The sequence below is a fragment of the Balaenoptera borealis genome (assembly GCF_965194805.1).
Source record: "Balaenoptera borealis genome assembly, chromosome: 9".
Lineage (NCBI taxonomy): Eukaryota > Metazoa > Chordata > Mammalia > Artiodactyla > Balaenopteridae > Balaenoptera > Balaenoptera borealis.
Window position 1 is genome coordinate 113,570,475 of NC_138873.1, and position 13,989 is coordinate 113,584,463.

The 13,989-nt window shown below is 36.9% G+C and overlaps 2 protein-coding genes across 11 annotated transcripts in view; one reads left to right on the plus strand and one right to left on the minus strand.

The window, feature by feature from the left end:
* Nucleotides 1-7,297, plus strand: part of MYO6 (myosin VI) — a 137,491-nt gene extending 130,194 nt beyond the window's left edge. For 6 of the 10 annotated variants that reach the window (XM_082405033.1, XM_082405039.1, XM_082405040.1 and 3 more), the window contains 3 exons: nucleotides 2,729-2,755; nucleotides 4,718-4,936; nucleotides 5,467-7,297. In XM_082405033.1, coding sequence (XP_082261159.1) covers nucleotides 2,729-2,755; nucleotides 4,718-4,936; nucleotides 5,467-5,666 — 446 coding nt within the window. In that variant the 3' untranslated portion in view covers nucleotides 5,667-7,297. The remainder of the gene's footprint in view (nucleotides 1-2,728; nucleotides 2,756-4,717; nucleotides 4,937-5,466) is intronic. The other 4 variants (XM_082405037.1, XM_082405036.1, XM_082405041.1 and 1 more) reach the window with 1 other exon arrangement.
* IMPG1 (interphotoreceptor matrix proteoglycan 1) overlaps nucleotides 6,924-13,989 on the minus strand; it is a 122,798-nt gene continuing 115,732 nt past the window's right edge. Inside the window, exons 16-17 of the mRNA XM_082405136.1 lie at nucleotides 13,325-13,397; nucleotides 6,924-11,833 (exon numbers count right to left, since the gene is read on the minus strand). Coding sequence (XP_082261262.1) covers nucleotides 11,756-11,833; nucleotides 13,325-13,397 — 151 coding nt within the window. The 3' untranslated portion in view covers nucleotides 6,924-11,755. The remainder of the gene's footprint in view (nucleotides 11,834-13,324; nucleotides 13,398-13,989) is intronic.

A 13,989-nucleotide genomic window follows, 5' to 3' on the forward strand; every position in this document is an offset into this window, starting at 1 on the left:
ATGAATTTTGTTACTTTGTTATGCAAAAGACAAAGCTGTATCCCTGAAATTGGAAAATAGAGCAGAATAGACATAACCTAGTAAAAGCAAGTACTAGCTTTAACATTAATTAAGAATACCTGTGATATGAGTTGTAATTTCAGTCTTAAAAGCAATAATTGGAATTTCATTTATTCAACTTGCTACTGGCACAATTTGTTAGGTTAATTCTGGCTAATGTCAAGGTGACAGCATATTTAATATCTTTTTTTAGAACGAGGTATATTCCCGACAGTTGGTGGTAAAGCTTAGCCACGCGTGGCCCCAGCTCACTTAGAAGAGGAGCTCACGGTTATATTTTGCCTCCGCTACTGCCTTCCTAGCAAATAAAACAGTGTTTGATGAAAGTCAATTAAATGGTGAAATTTTAGTGTTTCTAAGATGTTGCAAAGATTAGATTGAGGAAGGGAAGTGTTATTAGTAGTAATGACTGTGTCCTCAGTCAGAATATAACTCTTGCAAGAGCAGTGAGCTTGCCTGCAGCTAAGAAATGGCAGGAGGAGGGCCCTCTCAACACTGATCTTCTGTGACCACCACTGTCTTCTCCAGTTTAAAAATTTGTCTCTGGGAAATGAAGATGACAGGATGATTCCATTACCTGTTCACTGTCTGCACCAAGTTTCTACCACAGTTGCTTTGTTTTGTATAAATGGCAAAGGGCTATTCTTTTTATCTGTAATCTTTAGCTGTAATGTTCTAATCATGACCTTGAACTGATTGGGTTTCATTATGTTCTATTTCAGAATTTATACATCTCCGTGATTGCACTTCTTAAAACAAAAAGAGGACTTCCCTGGTGGTGCAGTGGTTGAGAAACCGTCTGCCAATGCAGGGGACACGGGTTTGATCCCTGGTCCAGGAAGATCCCACGTGCCGCGGAGCAACTAAGCCCGTGCGCCACAGCTACCGAGCCTGCGCTCTAGAACCTGCGAGCCACAACTACTGAAGCCCGCGCTCCTAGAGCCTGTGCTCCGCAACAAGAGAAGCCACCGCAATGAGAAGCCCGCACACAGCAACGAAGACCCAGTGCAGCCAAAAATAAATAAATAATTTTTTTTAAAAAAAAGAAATAAATGTTGTAATATTTGGCACACACATTTTTTAAAAATTAATTAATTTTTTTATTTTTGGCTGCGTCAGGTCTTAGTTGTGACACGTGGGATCTTTCGTTGCAGTGCGTGGGCTCTCCATTGTGGCGCGCAGGCTTCTCTCTAGTTGTGGTGTGCGGGTCCAGAGTACGTGGGCTCTGTAGTTGTAGCATGCGGGCTTGGGCTTAGTTGCCCCGTGGCATGTGGGATCTTAGTTCCTTCACCAGAGATTGAACCCGTGTCCCCTGCATTGGAAGGTGGATTCTTAACCACTGGACCACCAGGGAAGTCCCCGGTAGACACATTTTTAATGAATATATAAATATTTCATGCATTATTGTAGCAAACCAAACTTTGGTACCTTGCTCATCCAACTTTGCCCCAAAAGGAGCAAATAACATGCGGCTTACCTTACTGGTTCCTATACTGTTTCCATTCCTAAAGTACTTTTTGGAAGAACAACAGAGTAGATTAAGAAAGTTTCTCAAGGGTCCCATCCAGGTGGATGAACAAAATTAGGAATTGTGTAAGAGCATGCCCCCGCATATAGGTCGCCTTCAGAGAATTTGAATGTGGGTCATTTTCAGCATAAAATGTAACTTCTGCCCTGAAAAGTACTTTTTTATTTTTCTCTCTATTTTTCTGTCGTGTAGAATTCAGTCTGACACAGGAGTGCAGTAAAAGGAAAGGCGAAGGGCACCAAGATGCTTAACGGCTCACCTGAGAAAATTCTGTACTTTAGGTGGTTTCCTAGTGGTGCAGCTGCTTGACCTTTAAAAGGAACTGCTCTGTAGTTTAAAATTTAGAAGGATTAGAATTCATTAATTTGAGAAAATAAAATGATGACAGCTTATGATTAACAAAAATATAACTTGGTATTATTGCCTTTAAGAGTAAGCCATTGACAAAGTATGGTAAATTCTCAAGAGTTAGGAGTCGGGAGGCTTAGATCCCTTTCCTGTGTGCTGTACTCGGTGAGCACACCGTCATTACATTTACCCCGGAAAGGGGCTCTCAGAAATAATTTTTGGGGGGCAGTGGCAAATTACCCAGTAAAGATTTACATTTACTTGCTTAAAACAATGACTTTGGAGAGTAGTTTTATTTCATAGTTCCTAAATAAAAATGTTGTGAATTTAAGATTTAAGACAATGTGAAGAAATTAAAACATGCTGAGTATATGGAAGTGTGGCAATGCTTCTTCTCTATATAAAAAGCTTTTTTTAATGCATTTATGAGTTATTCTCTTTTTTTTCCCCTACAAAAATTCTAGTAGTGCTTTAAAGGTACTTTCATCTTGATTATTAAGTCACTGTTTTGGATTTTTGTTTGGATATTACTGTGTTTGAAAATTAAAATTTGGGTCCTCTTTGTATGTCCATCAAGCAGGATGTCCTAAAAACATAATCAAAATAGCTTTAAAAAAAAACTGGAAAGCCGCATCTACTTGTAGGTAGTTCTGGGAGTATTTGGCTGTGGATAGGGTATTTTTTTGTTAGTCACCACCTCCATTGATGGGAAGACATGATAAATTAGAAGAATGCTCATTTAACAGTTTTGGCATTTTTATCTTTTCTTCAACATAAAATATTTGTTCACAGATTTTGCACCATTTTTGAACAATTCACGTAAGTCAATGGGTGGTAACTCATGAGCTAACTGGAAGATGGGTTAAAAATACTTTATAAAGTACTAACTTCTTCTAAACATTGTTTTGCTACAATTTTAAGGTGAATTGTAGTACATTCATGTTGGTTTATCTGTACTAAGATACCTCATTTGAGATGGTACTTTCATTTGGATCACTCCAAAATATACATGCAGAACAAAATTTAATTAATCTGTTATTTCATCAAATTACTTCCTTTTTTAAAAAAACTAGCATTTTAAACTGAGTATACTCAGTTCTTATTGTAGCAAAACTCTATCTTAATAAGCAGCTGATCTTTTAGAGTAAAGACTAACTTTAGGTGCTGGTTTCAAATACTGTGATGGTATAAGCATTTCTGTCCGAAGAGATTTGAGTTTTGTATGATAATGTACACAAGCTTAATAGAATACCTCTTAATAGGAAGAGGAGATTATTCTGTTACTTTTACAGCTTCCTATGATGCACAGTTTTTGATCATCTAAAAGCTCTGAGTCATCTTAGTGTACAGTGAATTTCTTCTAGAATCAGTTGAGCAGTAATGATTTGAATATAAGGCCATATTTATTTGCCAGCTGGTTGGACATGATTTTTTTTAGTGCTTCCAGTAATTTACAGACTTAAAAATTTGAAACTTATTCACACTGTTGAAGATAACAATTGGATGTGAAAGAAATAGTTGTTTAGAAGATTAGTTTCAAGCTTTTAACGTCTGTATCTTTGTACTTTTCCAGATGAATATTCATTTCCAGGCTCCCCAAATACAATTTCATTTCTCACATTAGTAGAAGAAGCCATCCAAGACTTTCCATTGGGTTTCTAAATTTTACCCAATATATTAAGTTACAGGGGATTGTTATTTTGAAAGAAAAAAAGTAGGTTATGCTAATGGGTGGCCATCAGTATCATAGTAAGTTTCTGTCAACAGGACACTGAGTTCTAATTCACTGCTTAAGATGGAGGGAAGGGTTTTTTTTCTTAATCCTTTTATAAAATGTCTTAGTTTTGAGTTAGTGTATTTTCTGCAAAGTAGGTAGTTTTTAAAACTCGAAATGGAAACACTGACCTGTAAGTTGTTTTGAGGGAACAGGAACGAGAGAATAAATAAGCTCATCTCTGGTAACATGCTAAAGGTGATACGGCTTTTTAAAGTCACTAACAAAACTGGGTCTATTTCTTTCTTTCATAGGCATATACAGCTTTGCTAACTGCTTTTTGCTTTCTCTTGTTTGCACAGAAATAAATTGAGCTGCTGTAAAGCTTTTTGCTATTGGTGCAAAAAGTAGAATAAGAGTAATTTCATCCTTTCAGTACTTGGAAAGTCTTACAAAAGCCATGTGACTGTCCTTGACTTGTACATATTATATAATTTTTCATTGACGTGCTTAGCTTTTCAGTGAGATTCTTAATTGAGTTGCAGTAAATGATTGGTCCACCTTTAAAGTTGTGAGTATAGAGCATATTAAACAGATTTACCAGAATCATGCTCCTGAAGATGTAAAGTCATTGCCTCAGAGAACTGTATATTTTCAGAAAATAAAAAGCAAAACTCAACCATTTAGTAATGGAAATTGAGCAAGGGAAAAGAGATGATATGAGCTCAGTGTGTGTGTGTGTGTTTACAATGCCCAGGGGCTTTTTGTTGTTATTGCTGCTGTGGCTGATTGTGTGTGTGTGTGTGTGTGATTGTGTGTGTGTGTGTGTGTGTGTGTGTGTGTGTGTTTACGATGCCCAGGAACATCTTCAGGGCAAGAAACTTCTAAGAAATCACCCTTTGAATTGTATTCATCTGTAGGCAGTTCACATTGACATTTTGTTTTAGATTCACTGTTAGGAAGCCCTCTTTTTGCTTCTGTAAAAATCCGTGGTGCACTTTAGGATTAAAGGCTGTTTTCCATATCCCCTGGGCTGCCGGCGTGACTCTGCTTGTTCTCTGTGACAGCTCAGCAGAACCCGGCAGCTCAGCTCCCCGCCAGGCAGCAGGGGGTCGAGATGAACCGACAACAGCGTTTCTTCCGCATCCCGTTCATCCGCCCTGCGGACCAGTACAAGGACCCGCAGAATAAGAAAAAGGGCTGGTGGTATGCCCACTTTGATGGACCGTGGATTGCCCGGCAGCTGGAGCTTCATCCGGACAAGCCACCCATCCTCCTCGTGGCCGGTGTGTACGGTTCACCTGAAAAAAAAATGTATAAAGCAGAAAAGGCTTGTGTACCCTCTGGATGAAATGGTGTGACGTACAGTGTAATAATTCATTAAATTTCAGGGTTGAGGCGTGGAGTTTTGCAGTTAAGTCACATCAGTTGAAGATGACTTCTTTACCATAGGGAATTGCTTGGATTAATTATGTCCTTGTAGAGCACATAGAAACTTGTCTGTGTCCTAGGAACCTTTTCATTGGTGTCTGATTATATCATGTGCTTTGTAATGGTTATTTAAGGAAATGTAGCATTTTTATGAACCCTGGTAACTTGTTTGGTCAACTGCATCGTTAATACCTTTTGAAATGGAACTTGGTGGAGGACACATTTGTTTCTGGTGAATTTATGAAGCAGATTTCAATCTTAGAGGAAGGAAATGGTTTTAGAAGTCCTCACATCTATGAGAATTGGTAGACATTTCAGGAATAAAGTTTACAGTAAATGGTTCTGAAAGGAGGTATAGTAATTCTCTGATGTCTCATCTGTGCAGGTAAGGATGACATGGAGATGTGTGAGCTGAGTCTTGAAGAGACAGGCCTGACTCGAAAGTGCGGTGCTGAGATTTTGCCAAGACGGTTCGAAGAAATTTGGGAACGCTGTGGAGGCATCCAGTATCTTCAGAAAGCAATTGAGAGCAGACAGGCCAGGCCCACCTATGCCACGGCCATGCTGCAGAATCTGTTAAAGTAGAAATTGCACTCGCCTTGCAGCTGGGAGCCCTTGCCATGGCACTAGGTAGGGAGTGTGTCCCAGAGATTTAACCATTCCACGAACAAGTTAGAATTACTTATACAAAGTGAACAGATTTTATTAATCATGGTTTTTTGTTAATTTAAGGTTAATTATGGTAGTGAATTTGGGACCTTAAAATTATTTTCCTGTATCCAGCTGTAACTGTTAGACCTCTCATTATTGTAATACTTGTTACACTTGGACAGACTCTTGACATTTCTCCTTGTTTGCCAACAGACTACCTTAAATCCATCGTAGTTGTTCTTTAGGAAAAGAAGTTTTTAAAAAATGCAGAATTCTTGCTTTTTAAGGATGGCACAGTACCGTATAACTGGAATAAAGAAAACTTAGCTTTAATTTTCATACAAAAATTAAGGCACTTAAAATGATCAAGGCACTGATATTTTGATCTGAAAGCTGTGTACTTTCTTTACTAACTTTTTCCGAAATTCATGGAAATTTCCATCAAAGGTGGAAATTTTTATTTTTTCCCCCCTCTTTTGCAGTGTCTTAGTTTGAGTAAAGCAATTTACCTGAAGTTCTAGAATTCTGGAGAGAGCCTTGATGTATTTGATGCAATCTGTGATAAAGAAGGTACATAGTATCCTGCACAGATTTGTTTTGCTTTTCTATCACATAGTGTTGCTGTAAGAATATGTTCTTATATTCCATGGACAAATAAAGGAAATTCAGATCATTTAAATGCTTGAAAGTTCTGAGATAACTTTGTTTCATTTAGAAAAGGCAATAGGTTTTAGGTGGCAGTTTGGCTTAACTGGACTGAATTCAAATATTCTTTCAATTTCATCTCAGTTGTGATTTTGTGTCAGAATCTTGTCCAAGTTGTTTCATGTGATTTAAACTAGTATTCTGCTTCAAAACACCTTTGTTTTTTAAAAAAATTCCTATTGTCTTTTTTGGCCTTTGAGATTTTGGTAATTGTAGAGCTCTTTTATAAGCCTTGTAATTCAAAAACCCTGCACTGAGGAATTGCTTGTTTCATGTAACTGATAATTTAAAAAAAGGTTTTGTGTGCTGTTTAGTTTTGATCAAATGTCAGCAGTTTCAAGCCTAATATTTATGACTTTCATATTAGGAATTAGGAAACAAACATACATCAAGGAGTTATGTTGACATAATCCTAAGGAGTCTTGTTTGTATTTTAGAATAAAATTAGAAAATAAAATTACTCTCTGTACTTTTTTTCCCCTGATGTTTAAAGACCCTAACCTTTGAAATGAATTTCCAGTGATTTTTTTTTTTTCCCCCTAGAAAGAGTACCTCAGTTAGGAAAGTATTTCCCAGCTGATTGGATTAGTGCTTGTGAGCTGGGCACTGTTTTCAGAATTGCTTCTCTCATTATATGTTTTAGTATAGAGATATTTATTTATTATGATACTGTGCAAACGATCGTCTTCTGTTAGAGAAAGTAAATGGTCCTGTCTGTACTGTTGAGAATGTGAATGTGATTATCTTTTTAAGGCTGTATTACTGCATAGACTCACGCACCCTTGGGTCATTTGGTCCCTGTGATTTGGTGACAGACGGTCTGGTTACTGAAAATAAATGTCCTGTTCTCCCTCTTCTTATCACTCGCCTTTAACTGGTGTTTTTATTTGTACAGGATAGTGAATGATAAGCTTTTTTGTTAACTGGTAACAAGGAGAGTCCTGGAAGAAAATTTAGTAACCAAATAGATTTTTAATGACTTGCGCCCTTAGCGCTGTTTCCAGAAACAGTTTTACGTGTGTCCTAGATACATGCAGGCGCTTGATGGAAAACTAATCACACAGGTTAAGTTATCGTAATGAGAGAACTTAAAGTTTTGAAGAATTTGTGAGAAATATATCACAGCAAGGCATTGTTACAGGTCTTTAATTTTTTACTTTAATAGCTGATAAAATTATAGTCAGTCTTAAGCCATTTTGTTGCTAATTATGTCACACAGCTGTCCTAGAATGTATCTATTTTAAGTAGTCTTCTGAGTTAATTGTGGCTCCAGGAGACTTGCCCTAATTCAGACAGACTTACAGTCACCTACATATGACAGCTCTGCACACACAGAAGCCCCTTTGCTGGAGAAGCTTAGGACCTCCATCATCCTTTAAGGGAAATAGCAGAGAGAGTGTTGTGAAAAATGTAGATGCAGCTTCTTTACAACGTTCACAATCAAACCCAGAAACACTAGGTGAAAACGGTATGAATCAAACGTCAGTTTATATTTTAATCAGTCATTTTAATTGAGATGTAAAATTAGAAGTTAAAGCGAGCATTCTGTACATTAAGAACTAATTCTTCTCAATGCTTGTCTCACTCAATACCAGTTCCTTCCTTAGTGTATGCTTTGCAAAGGTAGATGTACATAAAATATTAAAACTGAGAAAACAAAATGTTTTCACATTCAATTATGATGTAATTCCTAATCGCATTAACACATCTGAGATACGTATTGTGAGCTATGGGTAGGCACTGAGAGAAAATTTCTCTAATACGTACATATATTAAGAGAACAGTGAGTTTTCTTAGTTGTAAGGTTGAGTAGATGGCACCTTCTCAAAGGATTATATGAGGAAGAAGTAAAATAGTGCACTTAAGAGCACAAGCCCACACAAAAGACATTCTATTGTAACTCACATTCTGCTTCCCTATAGTGACTTTTTATAGGTCATTCTTTCCAGTAACATAGTGAACCCTTTTGTTCTGCAAACAACAAAACAAAAGATCATATCAGATCACAAAAGAAAAGATCATCTTAAAAGTGGAACGCGGGTGGTATTTGTGGAAACTTAGAGAGTAGAAACTCACAGGCACGAGGAATAATGAGGATTTTGTAGTTTTATTCATTGGATTTTTAAAAAGATATTTTCATTCACAGGTTATTCCAGTGGTTCTCAGGGGATCCAAACAGGTAGATCTTTGGTTTCTTCACCTAAACTACCCTAAGAGTACCTGAATCAGTAGAGTAAATATTATTGAATGAATCAGTGAATTGCTTCAGTGTTAGCGGTAGACCTAACTCCTTTTACAGAAGAGGTAAACAGAGATCCAGAGAGCTCAAGTAATTTAATTCTAGACCGTGAAAGAGATAGAAATGCCTTTGCTCTACTCATGTGGAGCACAGAGTCAAAACAAGCAGACTTCTTCGAGTAGCCCCTGGGGGTTGATGAAGGGTTGCTCACCTGTCACTCTCCATCTTCAGAAGATGTGATGGCCTTTGTCTATTTAGCGTTACCAGCAGTAACAATTATTGAGCATTTTTATTTCTTCCAGAATATAAACTAATAAGGAAGGGGAGGACAGAGGACATCTAAAAATTAGAATAAGGACAGATAAGGGGGAAGGTTGTAACAATAAGGAAAGAGAAGAGTGGATGGAAGAGAAAGAAAAGGGGTGCACCCCTGAAGACGCTACACCCCAGGCTGAAAACAGTGCGGCGTTTTAGGTGACCAAGCACTCCTAGATCTTTGCTAAGTTGTAGAATGAATTGTATGTAACATAAGAGCAAAACCCATGGACCTATTAAACTTGGACCAAGATAGGCCTGGTGTATAAATTCTTAGCTTACAGATATGACACTGCCATGCTGGAGAAGGCCAGGAGACATTCTGTGCACAGGCCCTGTGGAGGGATGAAGTGGTGATACTTTATGAGGTCGAGCCTACCCGTGCCGGGACCAGATCTTTGAGTACAGTGAAGTTCGCGTCAAATCAATGTATTCTTCCTTCCCCATGACTAACCTAATACATGAAGTAAGTTTGGTTGTCATATACTTTTCAAAAAGTTTTTCAAGAGATAATCAGGAAAAAATGCACACCGAAAAGAAAATCTTTAATCCTAATTTATACCTGTGCAGACTCTTACCTGCAAACCCCAAATAGGTTTATTAATTGGCCATTTTCTTTTCACTTTTGAAAATTCATCTAATTGCATCTGTTACTTAATTTTTCCTCATTCCCTAAAAATGTGTATCTGATACTTGCCTAAAACACTGATGTACTAGAAATACAAATTATAAATGCTTCTATGTAGAACTTGCTTCTTGTGCTTTTAATACAGTTATGGGGTATTATAAACAAAAAAGTTGTAAATGTTACACTTGTTGTCTCCTGTTTCCAATGGAATAAATTGGAGAAGCTGGAATCCTGAAGTTCGTCCAGTCACCAGACCTGGAAACCCTGTGCCAAGTGGTGGAGGAACAGGCAAGGAACCTGGGTGATTGAAGCATCCTTGAGCTTTGACCCCAAATTCCTACAGGTTTTCCATCCAGGGAAAAAGCAGGAGCCACTTTGCCTAGATGAGAGAAAATCCAAATCGTGGCTTCCTTTCCTCAGGCCCTTACCAGTTTGTTTGTGAGGTGACGTAGGATGTAAAAACTGGGGACCCAAAGATGAGTCCTTGTCCCTAGGACTTCAAACACAGCTGGTGTATATAGGCTACTTCGTGTGGAACTTACCATGATCCAGATAGGTCTTTTGGGTGCAGGCAGATGCGGGCCATCTTAACCTCAACAGCTTTTCTCTGGTTGGTTGGAAAAGACCAATCCAAAAAGTGGGTGATCCAAAGAGTGAGAGACACTTGCTTGCAAAGGGGACCTTCCCCATGGAAGATGAAGTGTTTGCCTCCTTCTCTTTCCTCATCAAAAGCTACATTCTCTGCAGCAGTTAGAGCGCAACTGAAATGTAGGCGACGGAGGGCACATTCTGGGGAGGTGATAGCATTCGATTTTCATTTTCTCTCAATGGAATTTTTCTCATATGCTTCTGGCTGGCCTGTCATGTCTCTAACAAGAGTGTTTTCCTCTGGGGAGTCCCAAGGATATGGAAGTAAGCAGGTGCACCTCTTGCCACCATTCTTTGCTTTGTGGCACTTTATCACCATACACAAAGCCCTTGTCCCATATCATAGCTCCTCACTCTGGGGACAATTGGGATGGGAATAGGGATGAAAGCTGTGCATTTGGGAGGCCAACATAAGTGATTTTTTCGTTTAGAATCATTTATCATAATCTATAAAGCAAATGCAGGGGATATCTAGTAAACACACGCACATTATAAATCTATATAGATATAGTGCTTATCATATTTTATTGAAATTAAGGTATATTTGATAGTCTAGCATTTGAAAGAGATATGGAGGAATTTGTTTTTCATTAAATAGCACAGTAAAAACTAGCTGAACTGGAATACCTTGATGCCAGTCTATCTATGTACACACCACAGTGAGTGTCAAGGAGTATTCAATGAAGCTATCAAATTGGAAGAAGACATAGTTCATCCGTGGTGGGAAACAGGAACTGGTTATGTCACAAAGTACAACCTCACTTTTTTCCCCCTAATATAGTATCTTTCTTTAAAATAGCTTTATGCAGTAACAAGAAAGAGTAAGATTTTCCATGGTATGTATATCCCAGTTCTTTTCTTTAAAGGAACAACTTAGAAATTATTGGCAACAAAATTATCCACCATGTAAGCAGGAATTTCGTATAAAACTAGTGGGCCTAAGAACTGAAGGGGCATGTGAGTTACAGACGCTGAAGTGTGGGGCATCTGTAAACTCACCACAATTTACATACTATATGCATTCATCCTGCACCTCCTTGCATACATAATCATCTTTTATGTGCATTCTAACATATGAAGAGCTTTATTTCCCAGTATATCCCACCCCCTGCCCCCAAATAATAAGTTGCACTTGTTGTAAATGACCTGTGAACAATATTTTAAGGGCAGCTGGACACAGAGCTAGTTTGCTATCACCTTGATTATCACTGAGGAATAGCCAAAATACATTTTACTGGTGGTGTTTTTGGTTTTGATCATAAGCTGCTTTTTTTTCAGAATTTATTGGTCTTCAAGTACATGACTCTTCTGTATTTGAAATGTGATGTGTCCTGGTTCTCAGTGTTGACTACATGCCTGGATATCGATGACCAGTGGATATGCCTGCCTATGTTTTCAGAATTTTGACAGAGTGGATATAATTTTCCTTGAGAAAGCAAGCCATCTCTCTTGCGATAGATTAAATGATAATTTGTACATTTTCAGTTTTTAATTTCCTTCCAAATCTTGATGGTTAAATTCTTCATGTCCTACAGTCAGTAATTCAGAATTTCTTTTCCTGGTTACCTGGAAGAGAAATAGTTTTAAGAGATTAATAAATGTCACCCAAGGTCAAACCAATGGTTCATTCCGATATTACCTCTGCTGGTAGATGAGATAATATGCTTGCCATTTAGGATATATTCTTTGAAAGGTGGGAAAGATTCCTAACTTTACAACCTACTAAGAATTCTTAAACCTACTATTCTTCTTAAATCTTCTCAGACTGAATCAATCTCTTGAAGCAGGGATGGCAAATAATTTGTGAATCAAAGTCAACATGTTCCCTTCCAACCATAGCAGACATCATTACTCTAAGCTGCTTCCTCATGTGAAATGTGGTTCCTAATTCTACCTGGTACTTCCAGATTCAGTTGGTGTATACTTCATCCTGGGCATTTTATTAATATCAGATCCCGTGTCCTAATGTCGTTTTATGGCCCAAGTCTGAACCTTTTCTGTCTTCTCAATTTTCTTTGTTTCAGGAAGTCAAAATGGCACACATTATTCCTTGTGTGCACTTGGACACATGAACTTATGATTAGCGTTTGGTGTAATGGCCTCAGTATCCTTCTGGAGTGTATGTTGACCGTAATGACTAGTTTCAATTGCAAACTTTGCCATGTTTGTTTCCATCTAGCACTATATATAGAGAGAGACCTCAGGTAGAGTGGACACTGGCTGATTATCACTCTTTTTTTTACCATCAAAGACTAGTTATAATTTTTGAAACTAGGTAATTTTAGGCTAAAAATTGTCAAAGGTATTTTTCCAAAAGTTATTTAAAAAGCTCTATGTAGGCTATATTTAACCTGCTTATTAGATAAGTTATTTCCCTTTGTAAAATAAAATTTAGTCAAAAAAGTTGATTGAATGGATGAGTATTTTGAAAGAGACATCTAGGACACTGGAAGGAACATTTATCTGAGGATGAAGTTTTAGGAATTTTTGAGGTTACTCATTGTTCACAAATCATGTTTCTTCATATTTTTGCTTTAGCTGATTATTTGAAATAAAAACACTTTATAAGAATATATACATATATACATAATATACATATACATGTATATATATAATATATACATGTACATAGATAATTACATATATATATATATATATATATATATATATATATATATATATATATATGTCTATATATATAATTACTCAGTTCCAGGAATATAAATCATTATGAGAAATTCAGTGTTGTTGAAATGCATTTGATAAATTGCATGTATATTTTTAAAGAAAAGGTTAGGAATATTGTAAAATACTTGGATTTTTTCTGTTATTTTATTGTTTTGTCTACACATTTCAGTTAGTGCCAGCCCCTGTCTCTATACATTTTGTACCAGGAAATGCCTTTTTCCCTCTTAAAATACTAAATAAAAAACTTGGCAAATAAAGGAAAACTGCTTTTTCTTATCTCTATTTAAGAGTCAGGCCCAGAAACGTTTTTAATTTCCTTCAAAATTTATATTCAGTAATTAAAACCAACATATAAAAATGGGATTTTACCTTGTTATTTTGCTGATTTTGGAACTTTTTAACACTAGTTTCATACACTTGGTTTTTAGATTGATCTGGTGACCTGCAAAAGAAAGCAAAAACAAGATATCCTGTTTCCTGGGCTTATCAACATTAAGAGCAACTACGGCTTTCTACTATTTTAGTTCTAAAATTATTATGACAAATGAAAATAGCATATTTTTGCAGGTGCCTTCCATTAGAGTTGGAGGAGATATGCTTTGTGCACCACCCCACCCCTGCCCCGAGTTTTGCCTTCCCATTGGCTTACTGTTTCATAGGCAGTGGTCTCAGGAGGATTGAACAAAGCTCATGGGAAAGATGAGTGATAACTTTATCTTGCAAGAAGTAGAGTTATTTTTAAAGTCAAATTCTGAGTTATGGTTGCTGAAAAATAACTCTGTAATAATATTTTGTTCATACAGTTAAAAAAAAACTTTTTAAAAAGTTTACTTTAAAATTTGATGTATATAATTCCAAACTTTTCTATATACATATAATTTCTGACGATACTTTATAAACATTTTGCACCTTGCTTTTTCACTCTTTACATTATAAAATGGGTGTAATATTTGTGAGATATTTTATGATATATGTTCCCTATCAGTAAACTCAGCAAACTCTTTTCTTTCTCTCAACATTCTGTCCATTATAAT